The sequence below is a fragment of the Mytilus galloprovincialis genome, chromosome 11 (assembly GCF_965363235.1).
Source record: "Mytilus galloprovincialis chromosome 11, xbMytGall1.hap1.1, whole genome shotgun sequence".
NCBI lineage: Eukaryota > Metazoa > Mollusca > Bivalvia > Mytilida > Mytilidae > Mytilus > Mytilus galloprovincialis.
Genome location: NC_134848.1, coordinates 52,253,480 through 52,269,768, shown reverse-complemented (window position 1 = coordinate 52,269,768; position 16,289 = coordinate 52,253,480). Strand labels below are relative to the sequence as shown.

The following is a 16,289-nucleotide window of genomic DNA, read 5'->3' as shown; positions in this document are numbered from 1 at the left end:
TCTAACTGAAAAATAACAAACTGCGAGATAAAAGTCATCTTGGGTCAAACGAATCATATTGTTTTGGTTGATTTTTGTACCGTATCATAAAGTAACTAATAGTGTAATAAATAAATCTTATAATTCAAACAATTTTTTTTCAATTTTGCTGAAATTTTTGTACCCTCGACCCTCCTTAATATAAAAATTTCGCCGGTTTCATAATTGTTTTAAATCAAAATGTGTATATCAGAAGCAACGAGTATATATTTGTTTTGTGATTTCTATAGGTAAAATATTACTAAATATTCAGAATAATTAAAAACAACGAATAAGTTGCTATATACGTCAAACACCTTCTCAATTATTACCTACCCTTTTCGCCTGTCATTCCTTTGTCACCAACTGTTCCTTTGTCTCCCTGTGTTCCCTTTTCTCCTGTCATTCCTTTATCCCCTTGCGTTCCTTTTGATCCGGTCATTCCTTTAACACCTTTCATTCCCTGCATTCCTTTCATACCTTTGTATCCCGTCTCTCCCTTCATTCCCTTTGCTCCTTGATCTCCTTGTGTTCCTTTCATGCCGGTCATTCCTTTGTCTCCCACAGTTCCTTTGTCTCCCATAGTTCCCTTGTCACCATCTGTTCCTTTTGATCCCTTCATTCCTTTGACGCCTTTCATTCCTTGCATTCCTTTCATGCCTTTATATCCCGTCTCTCCCTTCATTCCCTTTGATCCTTTGTCTCCTTGTGTTCCCTTTGCTCCAGTCATTCCTTTATCTCCTTGTGTACCTTTCAATCCAGTCATTCCTTTGTCTCCTTGTGTCCCTTTTTCACCAGTCATGCCTTTGACTCCCTTCATTCCCTGCATTCCTTTCATTCCTTTATAGCCTGTCTCCCCTTTCATTCCCTTTGCACCTTGATCTCCAAGTGTTCCTTTTTCGCCAGTCATTCCTTTGTCGCCATTTGTACCTTTCTGGCCAGTCTCTCCTTTCATTCCTTTGTCTCCTTGTGTTCCTTTATTTCCTGGTCCACCTTTTGCACCCTTATCTCCTTCTGTCCCTTTCACTCCTTTATCCCCTGCTGTTCCCTTTGCTCCTGTCATACCCTTGTCTCCTAGTGTTCCTTTCTCACCCTTCATACCTTTGTCTCCTTGTGTCCCCTTTTCGCCAGCCATACCTTTAACACCCTTCATTCCCTGCATTCCTTTCATTCCTTTATAGCCTGTCTCGCCTTTCATTCCCTTAGCACCTTTATCACCTTGTGTTCCTTTTGCTCCTGTCATTCCTTTTACACCTTTCATTCCCTGCATACCTTTCATTCCTTTGTAACCAGTTTCGCCTTTCATTCCTTTCGTTCCCATTTCGCCGGGAATTCCTTTGTCACCTAGTGTTCCTTTTTCTCCAGTTTGCCCTTTGTCACCTTGAGTACCTTTCAATCCTTTCAAAGTAGAAAATGAAATCAATGAATATATCAGATACAGTAAGACCACATAAAGGACAGCAAAAACGTGGTCTCTTAAGACAGGTGGCCTTTTAGTACAGGTTTAATGTCTATGAAATGCACTATAGTCTATAGAGGAACCTTAAATTAATGGTTGTATAACACAGGTTTTTGCTTGATACATGTGGTCTCTTAAGCAGGTTTTACTGTATATACATGTTCTAAAAATCATACCATGAAATCCTTTAATGTTAAGTAGCGGAGAAGGATTTTAATCTTGGAAAAAGTGAAACATTTCGATACATGCTAACGAAGCATACTAGTTGGCTAAATTGGCATTTATTGACTTAATTTTCAGAAGGCCAAATAAAACAATATATGTGTTCCTATTTCCCTACCTACCTTTTATTTTAAGCTTAGAAATAGCCTACCTTAAAGGTTTTTTTGGTCATTTATCAATAAGCACTGTAAAAGTCAGAATGTCTCTCCCATAGATTCAACGAAAAAAAGAATGTAAAAATCAACTACCAATCTACTCTTGTTTTTTCAAAGATGTACAGGAAACACACGTATTATTTTATTTTGTCTAAACTTAGAAATAAACCGATCTTACTATAGAAAGCGGATAATATTTTAAACTGAAACATTTTATATGTCGTACAGGTCACTAAATGTAGTTGAAAAGAAGAATTACACTCGATACAACATACATATGAATTCAGGCAAATTTCAAAACTTGAATATATGACATTTAAGATGCTTTTACTAAAAAATGTAGATAGTTTTCGACTTTATAGATACTAAATTTTATACTGATGTAAATCTTAAGGCAACATGATTCTTTTTTTGTACTTTTTGACACACACTAATGTAAGAGCCTGAGCTTTAAAAATTTACTTGCATTGTTCATCTGTAAATATCAATACGTTACTAACCTTAAAATTGATTTAATTCAAACAGTGGTAAGGGAGCTACCATTTGATTTTTAGGGGGGGGGGGGGCTAGGATGAAATTTGAAAAAAATAGGCAGGACAGGAGTTTTGAGTAAAAAAAAAAAGGCAGGATGAGACACTTGCAAAAAAAAAAGTCAGGATAAACTAAAAAAAAAAGGCAGGACTGAACAGAGTGAAAAATAAAAAGGCAGGACAGAGATTACAGCTAAAAAAAAATGCAGGACAAAATTTTTCATCTTAGCCCCCCCCCCCCCCATAAAAATCAAATGGTAGCTCCCTAAAATTAAAGGTCAAATGTATGTATTCATACTAATATATTGCTTCATAATAACAATGGCCAATTTTCAAGTTATCAAGATGACAAACGAAAGATCGAATAGTATGCATTTTCGAAATTCATTGGCTTTTTATGTAAGAAGTTGATCTATCAGAATATTATTTGTTCATCAATTAAACGAATATTTTCGATCAATTTCTTAGTTTACCTAGATGAAAGTTTAACTTTTTATATTAATTATAATACACTACGTACCCTTATCTCCTTGAGTGCCTTTGTTTCCTGTCATTCCTTTATCTCCTAACGTTCCCTTGTCTCCTTGTGTTCCTTTATCTCCTTGCGTTCCTTTGTCTCCTGTTGTCCCTTTATCTCCCTGTGTTCCTTTGCTTCCTGGAGCTCCCTCGCCACCTTTTGTTCCTTTGTCTCCCTGTGTTCCTTTCATTCCTTTAACGCCTTTCATTCCCTGCATTCCTTTCATACCTTTATATCCCGTCTCTCCCTTCATTCCCTTTGCTCCTATATCTCCTTGTGTTCCCTTTGTTCCGGTCATACCTTTGTCTCCTTGTGTTCCTTTTTCGCCAGTCATGCCTTTGACACCTTTCATACCCTGCATACCTTTCATTCCTTTATATCCTGTTTCACCTTTCATTCCCTTCGTTCCTGTCTCTCCAGTTGCGCCTTTATCGCCCAAAGTGCCCTTTTGTCCTGTCATTCCTTTATCTCCTTGTGTTCCTTTATCACCAGTTGTTCCTTTATTTCCTGTCATTCCCTTGTCACCTTGTGTTCCTTTATCTCCCATCGTTCCCTTATCGCCTTCGGTTCCTTTATTGCCTGTCATACCTTTGTCTCCTTGCGTTCCTTTTTCGCCAGTCATGCCTATGACACCTTTCATACCCTGCATACCTTTCATTCCTTTATATCCTGTTTCACCTTTCATTCCCTTCATTCCTGTCTCTCCTGTTGCGCCTTTATCGCCCACAGTACCCTTTTCTCCCGTCATTCCTTTGTCTCCCATTGTTCCTTTATCACCATCAGTTCCTTTGTCACCTTGTGTTCCTTTCGATCCCGTCATTCCTTTGACACCCTTCATTCCTTGCATTCCTTTCATACCTTTATATCCCGTCTCTCCCTTCATTCCTTTAGCTCCTTTATCACCTAGTGTTCCTTTTTCTCCAGTTATTCCTTTATCACCTTGAGTGCCCTTGTTTCCTGTCATTCCCTTATCGCCGGTTGTTCCCTTTTCACCTGTCATTCCTTTATCTCCCAATGTTCCTTTTTCTCCCTTATTTCCAATCATTCCTTTATCTCCTTGCGTACCTAAATAACGGATGTATAATTAGCATTGCTTACTAGCTACATGTGATAAAAATTTCAAAAAACAAAATTACTTCGAAAATTGAACAAAAATGAACAAAGTCTCCTTCCACTAAGATAGAAGAAACATATCTCAAACAATTTAAACTTTTAAGAATCAGTCAGATTCACAAAAAATAAGGTTAACTACATATAATTCTCACCTTTGTCACCAGTCGTTCCTTTATCACCGTCGGTTCCCTTTTCTCCCTTCATTCCTTTGACACCTTTCATTCCTTGCATTCCCTTCATTCCCTTATATCCGGTCTCTCCCTTCATTCCCTTTGATCCTTTATCACCTTGTGTGCCTTTTTCTCCTGTCAATCCCTTATCTCCTTGCGTTCCTTTATCTCCATCAGTTCCTTTGTCACCATCTGTTCCTTTCGATCCCGTCATTCCTTTGACACCCTTCATTCCCTGCATTCCTTTCATACCTTTATATCCCGTCTCTCCCTTCATTCCTTTAGCTCCTTGATCACCATTTGTTCCTTTTTCTCCTGTCAATCCCTTATCTCCTTGTGTTCCTTTATCTCCATCAGTTCCTTTGTCACCATCTATTCCTTTTGATCCTGTCATGCCTTTGACACCTTTCATTCCTTGCATTCCTTTCATACCTTTATATCCCGTCTCTCCCTTCATTCCTTTAGCTCCTTGTTCACCATTTGTTCCTTTTTGTCCTTTCATTCCTTTGTCACCTAGCGTTCCTTTTTCGCCTGTCATTCCTTTGTCTCCCTGTGTTCCTTTTTTACCAGTCATGCCTTTGTCTCCTTGGGTTCCTTTTATTCCTTTATCACCTTGTGTTCCTTTTTCACCGACTTCTCCTTTGTCACCTTGTGTACCCTTGTCCCCAAGTGTTCCCTTTTGTCCTTTAGCTCCTTTATCTCCTTGTGTTCCTTTTTCTCCAGTCATTCCTTTTACACCTTTCATTCCCTGCATTCCTTTCATGCCTTTATATCCTGTCTCTCCCTTCATTCCTTTAGCCCCTTTATCGCCGTGTGTTCCTTTTTCTCCTGTCATTCCTTTGACGCCTTTCATTCCTTGCATTCCTTTCATTCCTTTATATCCGGTCTCTCCCTTCATTCCTTTTACTCCTTGATCCCCTTGTGTTCCTTTATCTCCTACTGTTCCCTTTGATCCTGTCATACCCTTATCACCCTGTGTTCCCTTTTTGCCTGTCATTCCTTTGTCTCCTGTTGTTCCTTTCATTCCTTTATCTCCTTGCGTACCTACAATTGATAATGCATATATAAAAATATGTTGACTGAGAAATGTATATAAGAATGGTTGTAAATCTTCAACTAGTCAAATGAACATTAAGCAGAATATGAAGAAGACCAGCTGAAGGACGCCTCCGGGTGCGGGAATTTCTCCCTACATTGAAGACCTGTTGGTGACCTTCTGCTGTTGTTTTTTTTCTATGGTCGGGTTGTTGTCTCTTTGTCACATTCCCCATTTCCATTCTCAATTTTATTATCCCTATGTGCGATTTATAAGAAATACTGAACGAAGAAAGTAAATATTAGTATTATTCTTTTCGTTGTGAAAATTTTCATCAATTTTAGATACAAATAATACTTTAAATACATTTGTTTTACTTGAACCTTGTACATTGTTTTTAATGTTTATGAACTCTATTTCATTCCATCTGTAGAATGTATTGGAAGATTTTGGAAAATATATTAGATACATAATTGCTGAAACAAGCACTCGTATTAACAATTCTTAAACCCTATGTCCGTGTAAAAAAGACAATTTTATGACAATGTTGTCGTTAATCAATTAAGAATCTTGCAACATTATTGATGTAAAATTCCCTGACAACGAGCCTTGTCCAACACAGAGATATTAATAGATAATGAAGATTGTTTTACTTTATTTCAATTTGATACTTTTTTATTCGAGCCTCACTGATGAGTCTTTTGTAGACGAAACGCGCGTCTGTCGTATATATAATAATCCTGGTATCTATGATGATAAAATTGAGAATGGAAATGGGGAATGTGTCAAAGAGACAACAACCCGACCAAATAAAAAACAACAGCAGAGGGTCACCAACAGGTCTTCAATGTAGCGAGAAATTCCCGCACCCGGAGGCGTCCTTCAGCTGGCCCCTAAACAAATATATACTAGTCCAGTGATAATGAACGCCATACTAATTTCCAAATTGTACACAAGAAACTAAAATTAAAATAATACAAGACTAACAAAGGCCAGAGGCTCCTGACTTGGGACAGGCGCAAAAATGCGGCGGGGTTAAACATGTTTGTAAGATCTCATCCCTCCCCCTATACCTCTAACCAATGAGTTTATTTAGCTATTATCTTACTCTTTTAAAAAAGACCCATTCATTATTATGACATTGAGTTATCTATTTATCAATCTTACCTTTATCTCCATCAGTTCCCTTGTCACCATCTGTTCCTTTTGATCCCTTCATTCCTTTAACCCCTTTCATACCCTGCATTCCTTTCATGCCTTTATATCCTGTTTCTCCCTTCATTCCTTTGGTTCCTTTATCCCCTTGCGTTCCTTTTGATCCAGTCATTCCTTTGACTCCTTTCATTCCCTGCATTCCCTTCATGCCTTTATATCCCGTCTCTCCTTTCATTCCTTTGGTTCCTTGATCTCCCTGTGTTCCCTTTTCACCAGTCATACCTTTGTCACCTAGTGTTCCTTTTTCGCCTGTCATTCCTTTGTCTCCATGTGTTCCTTTTTCACCTGTAGCTCCTTTATCTCCATAAGTTCCCTTATCTCCTTGTGTTCCTTTGTCACCATCTGTTCCTTTTGATCCTGTCATTCCTTTGACACCTTTCATTCCCTGCATTCCTTTCATTCCTTTATATCCCGTTTCTCCCTTCATACCTTTTGCTCCTTTATCGCCATGTGTTCCTTTTTGTCCTGTCATTCCTTTGTCTCCTAGTGTACCTTTTTCTCCTGACATTCCTTTATCTCCTTGTGTTCCTTTTTCACCCGTCATTCCTTTGTCGCCCTGCGTTCCTTTGCTTCCTGTCATTCCCTTGTCCCCCTTATCACCATCTGTTCCCTTATTTCCAGTCATTCCTTTGTCACCTTGTGTCCCTTTTTCGCCTTTCATGCCTTTTACTCCCTTCATTCCCTGCATGCCTTTCATTCCTTTGTAGCCTGTCTCGCCTTTCATTCCCTTTGCACCTTTATCACCTAATGTTCCCTTTTCTCCTGCCATTCCTTTTACACCTTTCATTCCCTGCATACCTTTCATTCCTTTGTAACCTGTTTCGCCTTTCATTCCTTTCGTTCCCATGTCGCCTTGTGTTCCTTTTGGTCCTTTCATTCCTTTATCTCCCTGTGTGCCCTTGTTTCCTGTTAGACCTTTGTCTCCCTTTTCTCCCTTGTCACCAAGAGTTCCCTTTTCTCCTGTCATTCCCTTGTCACCAGTTGTTCCTTTCATGCCTTTATCTCCCTGTGTTCCTGAAATCATCAAACATGCCCATGTACATCTAATATGACTGTTTATTGAAGAAAAAAAATCAACATGAATAAAAATTAAAAGTTGAATGTGAAAATAACAAAACTTTGTTTACAATTCCTTTTTTAGAAAATCTCTTGATAGCTTAAGAAATCTTTAAACCTCTTTTTTCTATATAAATGAAGTAAAACCTTCCTTTACATAAATATACAGCGGAAAAGTACATTTCTGAAGCAAAGTGACTTATGTAATAAATTTCGCAAATGTAGTACGAGTATCCGATTTTCAGATTTATAGTATTAAAACATGTAATGTTTAAATAAAATGTAACAAAATCAGAAAATCCTAGACCGAATAACAAAATAAAACCAACGAATTTAATGACTTAAACCGTATAAAAAAGTATTATTATTGAAAAGGGTTGAAGCTGACCAAAATCAATCGATTTTACTATCGGATTGTTATATCTGGCTAAACCTCAGAACATTAGGATACAAAGTCTACAAGCCTGGGACCAGCGACTGCTCTACGTACAGTTGTATATGTATTACCCAATGATAACCAAAATACGGGATAAAAAATGTTGTGTTAACCAATATATTGAGTAAAAAGTGTTCTGTAAACAAACACACAACACACGGGGTAAAAAGTTTTATGTTAACAAATATACGGGGTAAGGGTGTTGTTTTTTCCGATCTACGGGGTAAAGGTGTTGTGTTAATTAATGTACGACCTAAAATGTGTTGTGTTAAACAATAAACTAGGTAAAAAGTGTTTTAAACCAAGTTACCGGGTAAAAACTGTTAAACCAATATATCAGTAAATTATATAGTGTTATTTATTATATAGACATGTATAAATGAATTCATAACTATTTAATGGGATAGATGTGTTTAGATTTCTAGGCAAAGCTACACACGAGTATGTATAACAAAGTATATTTTATGTATTCCTAGGCAAAGCTACACACGAGTATGTATAACAAAGTATATTTTATGTATTCCTAGGCAAAGCTACACACGAGTATGTATAACAAAGTATATGTTATGTATTCCTTTTTCTCCTGTCATTTATTTGTCCCTTAATATTCCAAGAGCCTTCTATTCACAGTAACTTTTCTTGTTAGCCAGCTATAATGAAATTATCACTAGTAATAACTAATAAACTAACATAATTAGTAAAATATAAAAAAATAATAAAAGTCCATAATTAGGTTCAAATACAAAAAAAATTAGAATGTTTTTGAAAAAAAAGATGCATTATTTTTCATCAAACATAAATACAATTGAAATAATACCGTACCTTTTTCTCCAGTCATTCCTTTATCTCCTTCTGTTCCCTTCTCCCCTTTCATTCCTTTGTCTCCTTGAGTTCCTACCATTCCTTTGTCACCTTGTGTTCCTTTTTGTCCGGTCATTCCCTTATCACCTTGTGTTCCTTTGTCTCCATCAGTTCCTTTATCGCCTTGTGTGCCTTTATCTCCTGTCATTCCTTTGACGCCTTTCATTCCCTGCATTCCTTTCATACCTTTATATCCCGTCTCTCCCTTCATTCCTTTTTCTCCTTGTTCGCCTTTGTTTCCGGTTTCACCTTTGTCACCGTCTGTTCCTTTGTTTCCTGTCATTCCCTTATCTCCTTGTGTTCCTTTGTTTCCTGTAGCACCTTTGTCACCTAGAGTTCCCTTTTCTCCTTTGTCACCATCTGTTCCTTTTGATCCTACCATTCCTTTAACACCTTTCATACCTTGCATTCCTTTCATACCCTTATATCCTTGTTCTCCCTTCATACCTTTAGTTCCTTTATCGCCTTGTGTACCATTTTCTCCTGTTGCTCCTTTATCGCCAGATGTTCCTTTACTACCATCCTCTCCAGGTTGTCCCTTATCTCCGTCAGTACCTTTTTGTCCTTTCATACCTTTTACACCTTTCATTCCTTGCATTCCTTTCATTCCTTTGTAGCCTGTCTCTCCCTTCATTCCTTTGGCTCCTATATCGCCTTGTGTTCCTTTCATCCCTGTCATTCCTTTGTCTCCCATTGTTCCTTTATCGCCATCAGTTCCTTTGTCACCTTGTGTTCCTTTTGACCCTGTCATTCCTTTAACACCTTTCATACCCTGCATACCTTTCATTCCTTTGTAACCTGTCTCTCCTTTCATTCCTTTGACTCCTTTATCGCCGTGTGTTCCTTTTATCCCTGTCATTCCTTTGTCTCCCATTGTTCCTTTATCGCCATCCGTTCCTTTGTCACCTTGTGTTCCTTTTGACCCTGTCATTCCTTTTACACCTTTCATTCCTTGCATTCCTTTCATTCCTTTGTAACCTGTCTCTCCCTTCATTCCTTTTGCTCCTTTATCTCCCTGTGTTCCTAGCAATGATAAGAAATTCATATGTAATAATGGCTACATGTAGATTAATTACATTCACAATGCACGGTGACATATAGATGTTTATTTCAGTTCCTGCCTTGTGTACTTATTGTTAACTTGTTCTCGTCCTAAACATGTATGACATATTGGCCACTGGACGATAAGCAACCAACAATCAATCAATCTTTTAGTGTAATTAGGTCTCCTGTGGGGAGTTTTATCATTTGAAATCATACCACACCTTATCATTCTTATATTATCATTCAATGTCTTAATCTGATGAAATTCCTTATCACAAAAGTGTGAATAAATGACGAGTTTAAAATGATATATATCATTAAATAAAGATTACTCTTAATTGTCAACGATGAAATACTTTTTTCTTAACAGACGAGACCATACTAATTACATTAGGGAGCTACAATTTGATTTCTATGAGGAAAAAGGGGGAGGGGGGCTAGGATGACAAATTTTGACTTGTATTTTTTCAGTTGTAATCTATGCCCTGCCCTGCCTTTTTTATATTAGTTTATCCTGACTTTTTACATAAATTGTTATTCTGCCTTTGTTTTGTAAAGTTGCTCATCCTGTCTTTTTTTTCAATTTTCATCCTAGCCACCCACCTTCCATAAAAATAAAATGAAACTCCCTTAGGGCACGACCACTTTGGTGTGTTCTCATGATGCAACACCAAAGCGGAAATAAACGAAAAACACTGTTTTACAGGACCTTACAAATTAAGCTTCTTTTCCATCTTCAAATCTTCAAGAGTTGTATATGAGAATAATTACATTAGATGTATGTTTCATTATAATATTTTATTCTGATTGGCTAACTGCACATCACGTGTTATTCCGTAAGCAGTTGCATTGCTCAATACAACTTTTCATTCATGATAACACGTGCTCCAAAAATAAAGTGCACAGGTGAATTAAATAATAAAATATATATAAAATTCGTGTTTTCATGATCATAGCTAAAAAATGTAATTATAAGTATTGGATGCTTCTTTTTGTAACTTTATAGGGTTGTAAAAGCGTTGACCGCGCTTCATACAAAATGTACTTCGGTCAACGCTTTTACACCCCAATAAATTTACAAAAAGAAGCATTCAATTCTTAAGTAATATTAGTCGTACCTGAATGAATTAAACAAGTATTTGTAACTACAAAGCTAGATTTTTGGACTCCTTAAAGAAGATATAAAACCATGGTGTTTCTTCGACAGATATGGATATTGTTGAATGAAAAATTGAAAGAATGTATATGGTCTATTATTGCATGACACACAACCTCTACATGAACATAGTGAATCCTATTAATACGAAAAAGATTCCTTTTATAATTGTTCTTACTCTAAAAGTCACAGTATGGCATTTGAGAAGTTTAGGCTAACATCTGCATTCAAGATGTCAACCATCGGTTAAAACGCATTTTTTAGAAACCTTAGACAACTCGACTTTTATGAACTGAGTATTGGGGTAATGTTAACATATTAAAGAGAATAAAAAGCATAGAAATCTGAAAAGAACTGGCATAGTTTGTCAGACAATCTCATTGTAACATACAAATAATAAAATTGATTCTTAATATGTACCTGTTCTTCCTTTATCTCCTTGTGTTCCTGGCATTCCTTTGTCTCCTTGTGTTCCTTTGTCTCCTGTAGTTCCTTTTGTGCCAGTCATGCCCTTGTCTCCTAGTGTACCTTTATCTCCCGTCATGCCTTTAACTCCTTTCATTCCTTGCATTCCCTTCATTCCTTTGTATCCTGTCTCGCCTTTCATTCCCTTGACACCCTTGTCACCCTGAGTTCCTGACATTCCTTTGTCTCCTTGGGTTCCTTTATCACCAGTTGTTCCTTTATTTCCTGTCATTCCTTTATCTCCTTGTGTTCCTTTCTCACCGGTCATTCCTTTGTCTCCAACAGTTCCCTTTTCTCCCTTCATTCCTTTTACCCCTTTCATTCCCTGCATTCCTTTCATGCCTTTATATCCCGTCTCTCCCTTCATTCCTTTAGGTCCTTCAGCACCTTGTGGTCCTTCCTGTCCCTTATCTCCTTGTGTTCCTTTTTCTCCTGTCATTCCCTTATCTCCTAAGGTTCCTTTTTCGCCGGTCATTCCTTTGTCTCCCCCAGTTCCTTTGTCTCCATCAGTTCCCTTGTCACCATCTGTTCCTTTTGATCCCTTCATTCCTTTTACACCTTTCATTCCCTGCATTCCTTTCATACCTTTATATCCCGTCTCTCCCTTCATTCCTTTAGTTCCTTTATCTCCTTGTGTACCTTTGGTACCTGTCATTCCTTTGTCTCCCTGCGTACCTGTGTTAATTAAATGTAAGTTTTTTTTAAATCCCTTTTCTTAAAGTAGAATTTTTTATATAAAAACGTATTGTATTTGACAGTTCAACGCTGCTGGCCTAAAATTATGAAATAATGCTGTTTATTAGTTTTGGGGAAAACTGTAACGACTATGCTTGTTAAAAGATCGCACAATTCACAAAAGATAAGAAAGCATGCAAAACAGATATCAAAACTTATATTCGTCTTTAAAGCAAGGGAGTAATCAATGGAGAACAAGCCACATCTCTTAACTAAGTGCTTCAATGTATAGTCATACCGTTGGTTTTCCCGTTTGAATGGTTTTACACTAGTAATTTTGAGTCCCTTTATAGCTTAATGTTCGGTGTGAGCCAAGGCTCCGTGTTGAAGGCCGTACTTTGACCTATAATGGTTTACTTTTTTTTAAATTGTTAATTGGATGGAGAGTTGTCTCATTGGCACTCACAGCACATCTTCCTATATCTATTAATTGTTACATAGGATTGATAGCTTATTCATCTCTCATGTGAAACAAGTGAAAAAAAATCATCGTTCGTAAATAATGTAGACACTTTTGTCAATAAGGGCAAAATCATGTTACATGCGCGAATTTACTAGGGCAAGTAGTTTATGATTTAATTCGCGGAATAAATATATTTTAACAGTTCTGTATTTATCTTTTACAATTAACGTACCTTTGCCTCCTCCATCTCCAGGTGCACCTTTATCACCGAGTGTACCTTTTGCTCCAGTCATCCCTTTGTCACCTAGTGTGCCTTTGTCGCCTTGTGTTCCTTTGTCGCCTTGCGTTCCTTTATCTCCATCAGTTCCTTTGTCACCATCTGTTCCTTTTGATCCCTTCATTCCTTTGACACCTTTCATTCCTTGCATCCCTTTCATTCCTTTATATCCTGTTTCTCCCTTCATTCCTTTGGCTCCTTTATCGCCTTGTGTTCCTTTGTCGCCTATTGTGCCCTTATCACCAGCTGTGCCTTTGTCCCCTTGTGTTCCCTTAGATCCAGTTGCACCCTTGACACCTGTTATTGGTAGAGTGAAGTTGTTATGGATGAAAACATCATATTTCACATAAAACAAATGCCAGTGGATAATATAAGAAAAAGTGAGAAAAAAAAATGTTTACGAAAAACATCATTCATCAAATTAAACAAACGGTTACTTTTAAATGTTTCCGACGGCAAACTTTGTGTATCATCGCCTAATAAATGGTTCTCTCAATTTACATGGTTAAAATTAAGTTAATATCAATTCCGAAAATATCTTTACGGGTGTTCCTTTGTTGGTTTTCGTGTTCATTCCGTGTGCGAACATGTTCCTTCTAGTGTTCTTTCCTGGTGCTATCTTAATATTTCATATAGTTTTGTTCATTACAACTGGCAAGGAAAAAGTAGAAAATTACACACGAGGTGGATAATATTAAACTCGACTTTTTTTGCTTTCTTTAATCTATAATGATTAAAGATGATGAAATAGCTCATTCGCAAATAATCAAAATAATGTTATTTAGTCGGCAAAAACAGTTCATGTAATTCTCACCTTTATCACCATTCGTTCCTTTGTCACCATCTGTTCCTTTTGATCCTACCATTCCTTTGACGCCTTTCATTCCCTGCATTCCTTTCATGCCTTTATATCCCGTCTCTCCTTTCATTCCTTTAGCTCCCTTATCGCCTTGTGTTCCTTTTGTTCCTGTCAATCCTTTATCCCCTTGGGTTCCTTTTGCTCCAGTCATTCCTTTGTCACCTATCGTTCCTTTTTCCCCAGTCATACCCTTGTCACCTTGTGTTCCTTTTTCTCCGGTCATACCCTTATCTCCATCTGTTCCTTTTGATCCTTTCATCCCTTTGACACCTTTCATTCCCTGCATTCCTTTCATGCCTTTATATCCCGTCTCTCCCTTCATTCCTTTGGCTCCTTGCGTACCGATCATACCCTTATCGCCTTGTGTTCCCTTTGATCCAGTCATTCCTTTATCTCCTTGTGTTCCTTTTGTTCCTGTCATACCTTTATCTCCTAGAGTTCCTTTATCACCGTCTGTGCCTTTCTGACCTTTCATTCCCTTGACACCTTTCATTCCTTGCATTCCCTTCATTCCTTTATATCCCGTCTCTCCTTTCATTCCCTTTGTTCCTTTATCGCCCTGTGTGCCCTTTGCTCCTATATCTCCATGTGTTCCCTTTTCTCCTGTCATTCCTTTGTCTCCTTGAGTTCCTTTCAAGCCAGTCATTCCTTTATCTCCTTGTGTTCCTTTATCTCCATCAGTTCCTTTGTCACCTTGTGTTCCTTTTTCGCCTGCCATGCCTTTAACACCTTTCATTCCCTGCATTCCTTTCATACCTTTATAGCCTGTCTCACCTTTCATTCCCTTTGCACCTTGATCACCTTGCGTTCCCTTCTCTCCTGTCATTCCTTTATCTCCTTGTGTTCCCTTAAATCCAGTAATTCCTTTGTCTCCTTGTGTTCCTTTTTCGCCTGCCATGCCTTTAAGACCTTTCATTCCCTGCATTCCTTTCATTCCTTTGTATCCTGTCTCCCCTTTCATTCCCTTTGTACCTTTGTCCCCTTGTGTTCCTTTATCTCCTGACATTCCTTTATCTCCTTGCGTACCGATCATACCCTTATCACCTTGTGTTCCCTTTGATCCAGTCATTCCTTTATCTCCTTGTGTTCCTTTTGTTCCTGTCATACCTTTATCTCCTAGAGTTCCTTTATCTCCGTCTGTTCCTTTCTGACCTTTCATTCCTTTAACACCTTTCATTCCTTGCATTCCCTTCATTCCTTTATATCCCGTCTCTCCTTTCATTCCCTTTGATCCTTTGTCGCCTTGTGTGCCCTTTTCTCCTATATCTCCATGTGTTCCCTTTTCTCCTGTCATTCCCTTATCTCCTAGTGTTCCTTTTTCACCGGTCATCCCTTTGTCTCCAACAGTTCCCTTTTCTCCCTTCATTCCTTTTACCCCTTTCATTCCCTGCATTCCTTTCATGCCTTTATATCCCGTCTCTCCCTTCATTCCTTTAGGTCCTTCAGCACCTTGTGGTCCTTCTTGTCCCTTATCTCCTTGTGTTCCTTTTTCTCCTGTCATTCCCTTATCCCCTAGTGTTCCCTTTTCGCCGGTCATTCCTTTGTCTCCCACAGTTCCTTTGTCTCCATCAGTTCCCTTGTCACCATCTGTTCCTTTTGATCCTTTCATTCCTTTGACGCCTTTCATTCCCTGCATTCCTTTCATTCCTTTATATCCAGTTTCTCCCTTCATTCCTTTAGTTCCCTTATCTCCTTGTGTACCTTTGGTGCCAGTCACTCCTTTGTCTCCCTGCGTACCTGTGTTAAGTAAAAGAAAGTTGCTAAAACAAATCTCCCTTTATACAAATAGAATGTTTAATCTAAAAACGTATGTTTTACTAGATGCATTATAGACGTAGAAAATAGTTTTCTATTGAACCACAAAGTTGTCACGAATCAGAACGTATCGGATAGCAACTATTCATGACTTTGACAGTTCACTTATTGATTTTTTTTATTTATTAGAAAAGTTTTATCGCTTCATATCATCCAATATTATACCAATTGAAATCTCTTGAATTAAGAGGTAGTGTTGTTTGCCATTACACATTTGATTTGCTGTTATTGAATACCAATTGTATAGTCGACCACGGATTATTGGGCACGACCTACGTACCCTTTCGAAAAAAAAACTTGCGTTCGCCACCCGTTTCCATGTGGTTTGTTCACTCTTACTTTTTTTTCTGTAACAGTCAATTTAATTTCATAATTTTAACAGGGGTTTCTGTGTCCATTTTTGTAATAGTGTAAAAATTATGGGTAGAACTCTTATATGAGACTGTTTGAAAGAAAGCTCTAATTCTAATTTGAATTAATTGTGACGTCATCATATGTAGTTGACCATGAACTATACGTCAGTGTGTTCCAGGTATTCTATAGATAGGAGTTATGGGACTATTTTTTGGGAGTATTGTAAAATTCACACGTTGTGAACGCAAATCAACTTAGTTTTTTTGGCATACTCTCTTATACATATGGTACATTTACCATATTGTGACAATTATGCCTGGCGAAGAAGGATTGTTTTCTTAGGTCATGTTGCCTGTTTTGCTTCGACTTATTGCCGCCCTAGCATCTATCAAC

The 16,289-nt window shown here is 37.7% G+C and overlaps 5 protein-coding genes across 5 annotated transcripts; all 5 read right to left on the bottom strand.

Annotated features, from left to right (window-relative positions):
• Nucleotides 1–323: 323 nt before the first annotated feature.
• On the bottom strand, nt 324–3,946 carry LOC143050804 (uncharacterized). The gene is made up of 2 exons (XM_076223918.1): nt 2,905–3,946; nt 324–1,416 (listed from the first exon to the last, which is right to left on the bottom strand). The coding sequence occupies exons 1-2, from the start codon at nt 3,944–3,946 to the stop codon at nt 347–349; spliced, it is 2,112 nt and encodes a 703-aa protein (XP_076080033.1). The 3' UTR covers nt 324–346.
• Nucleotides 3,947–4,149: 203 nt separating this feature from the next.
• On the bottom strand, nt 4,150–7,429 carry LOC143050803 (uncharacterized). Its single transcript, XM_076223917.1, has 2 exons — nt 6,388–7,429; nt 4,150–5,228 (listed from the first exon to the last, which is right to left on the bottom strand). The coding sequence occupies exons 1-2, from the start codon at nt 7,427–7,429 to the stop codon at nt 4,150–4,152; spliced, it is 2,121 nt and encodes a 706-aa protein (XP_076080032.1).
• Nucleotides 7,430–8,603: 1,174 nt separating this feature from the next.
• LOC143051225 (uncharacterized) lies at nt 8,604–9,626 on the bottom strand. The gene has a single exon (XM_076224200.1). It carries the CDS (start codon nt 9,600–9,602, stop codon nt 8,679–8,681), a length of 924 nt encoding a protein of 307 aa, XP_076080315.1. The 5' UTR covers nt 9,603–9,626; the 3' UTR covers nt 8,604–8,678.
• A 1,739-nt stretch (nt 9,627–11,365) lies between these two features.
• On the bottom strand, nt 11,366–12,119 carry LOC143050802 (uncharacterized). The gene has a single exon (XM_076223916.1). The coding sequence runs from the start codon at nt 12,106–12,108 to the stop codon at nt 11,398–11,400; it is 711 nt and encodes a 236-aa protein (XP_076080031.1). The 5' UTR covers nt 12,109–12,119; the 3' UTR covers nt 11,366–11,397.
• A 93-nt stretch (nt 12,120–12,212) lies between these two features.
• Nucleotides 12,213–15,399, bottom strand: LOC143050801 (uncharacterized). The gene is made up of 3 exons (XM_076223915.1): nt 13,629–15,399; nt 12,824–13,165; nt 12,213–12,226 (listed from the first exon to the last, which is right to left on the bottom strand). The coding sequence occupies exons 1-3, from the start codon at nt 15,397–15,399 to the stop codon at nt 12,213–12,215; spliced, it is 2,127 nt and encodes a 708-aa protein (XP_076080030.1).
• Between the last annotated feature and the right edge of the window lie 890 nt (nt 15,400–16,289).

Bases quoted from the DNA above. Each gene is read 5' to 3' on its own strand.
- LOC143050804 (XM_076223918.1), bottom strand. From the start codon at position 3,946: ATGATTGGAAATAAGGGAGAAAAAGGAACATTGGGAGATAAAGGAATG. The intron at 1,417-2,904 runs GTACGTAGTGTA...CTACTTTGAAAG, and splicing joins AGGCACTCAAGGAGATAAGG to GATTGAAAGGTACTCAAGGT.
- LOC143050803 (XM_076223917.1), bottom strand. From the start codon at position 7,429: ATGAAAGGAACAACTGGTGACAAGGGAATGACAGGAGAAAAGGGAACT. The intron at 5,229-6,387 runs GTAAGATTGATA...TATCAATTGTAG, and splicing joins GGGAACTGATGGAGATAAAG to GTACGCAAGGAGATAAAGGA.
- LOC143050802 (XM_076223916.1), bottom strand. From the start codon at position 12,108: ATGACAGGTACCAAAGGTACACAAGGAGATAAAGGAACTAAAGGAATG.
- LOC143051225 (XM_076224200.1), bottom strand. From the start codon at position 9,602: ATGAAAGGAGAGACAGGTTACAAAGGAATGAAAGGTATGCAGGGTATG.
- LOC143050801 (XM_076223915.1), bottom strand. From the start codon at position 15,399: ATGAAGGGAGAAACTGGATATAAAGGAATGAAAGGAATGCAGGGAATG. The intron at 13,166-13,628 runs GCGAATGAGCTA...TACCAATAACAG, and splicing joins TAACATTATTTTGATTATTT to GTGTCAAGGGTGCAACTGGA.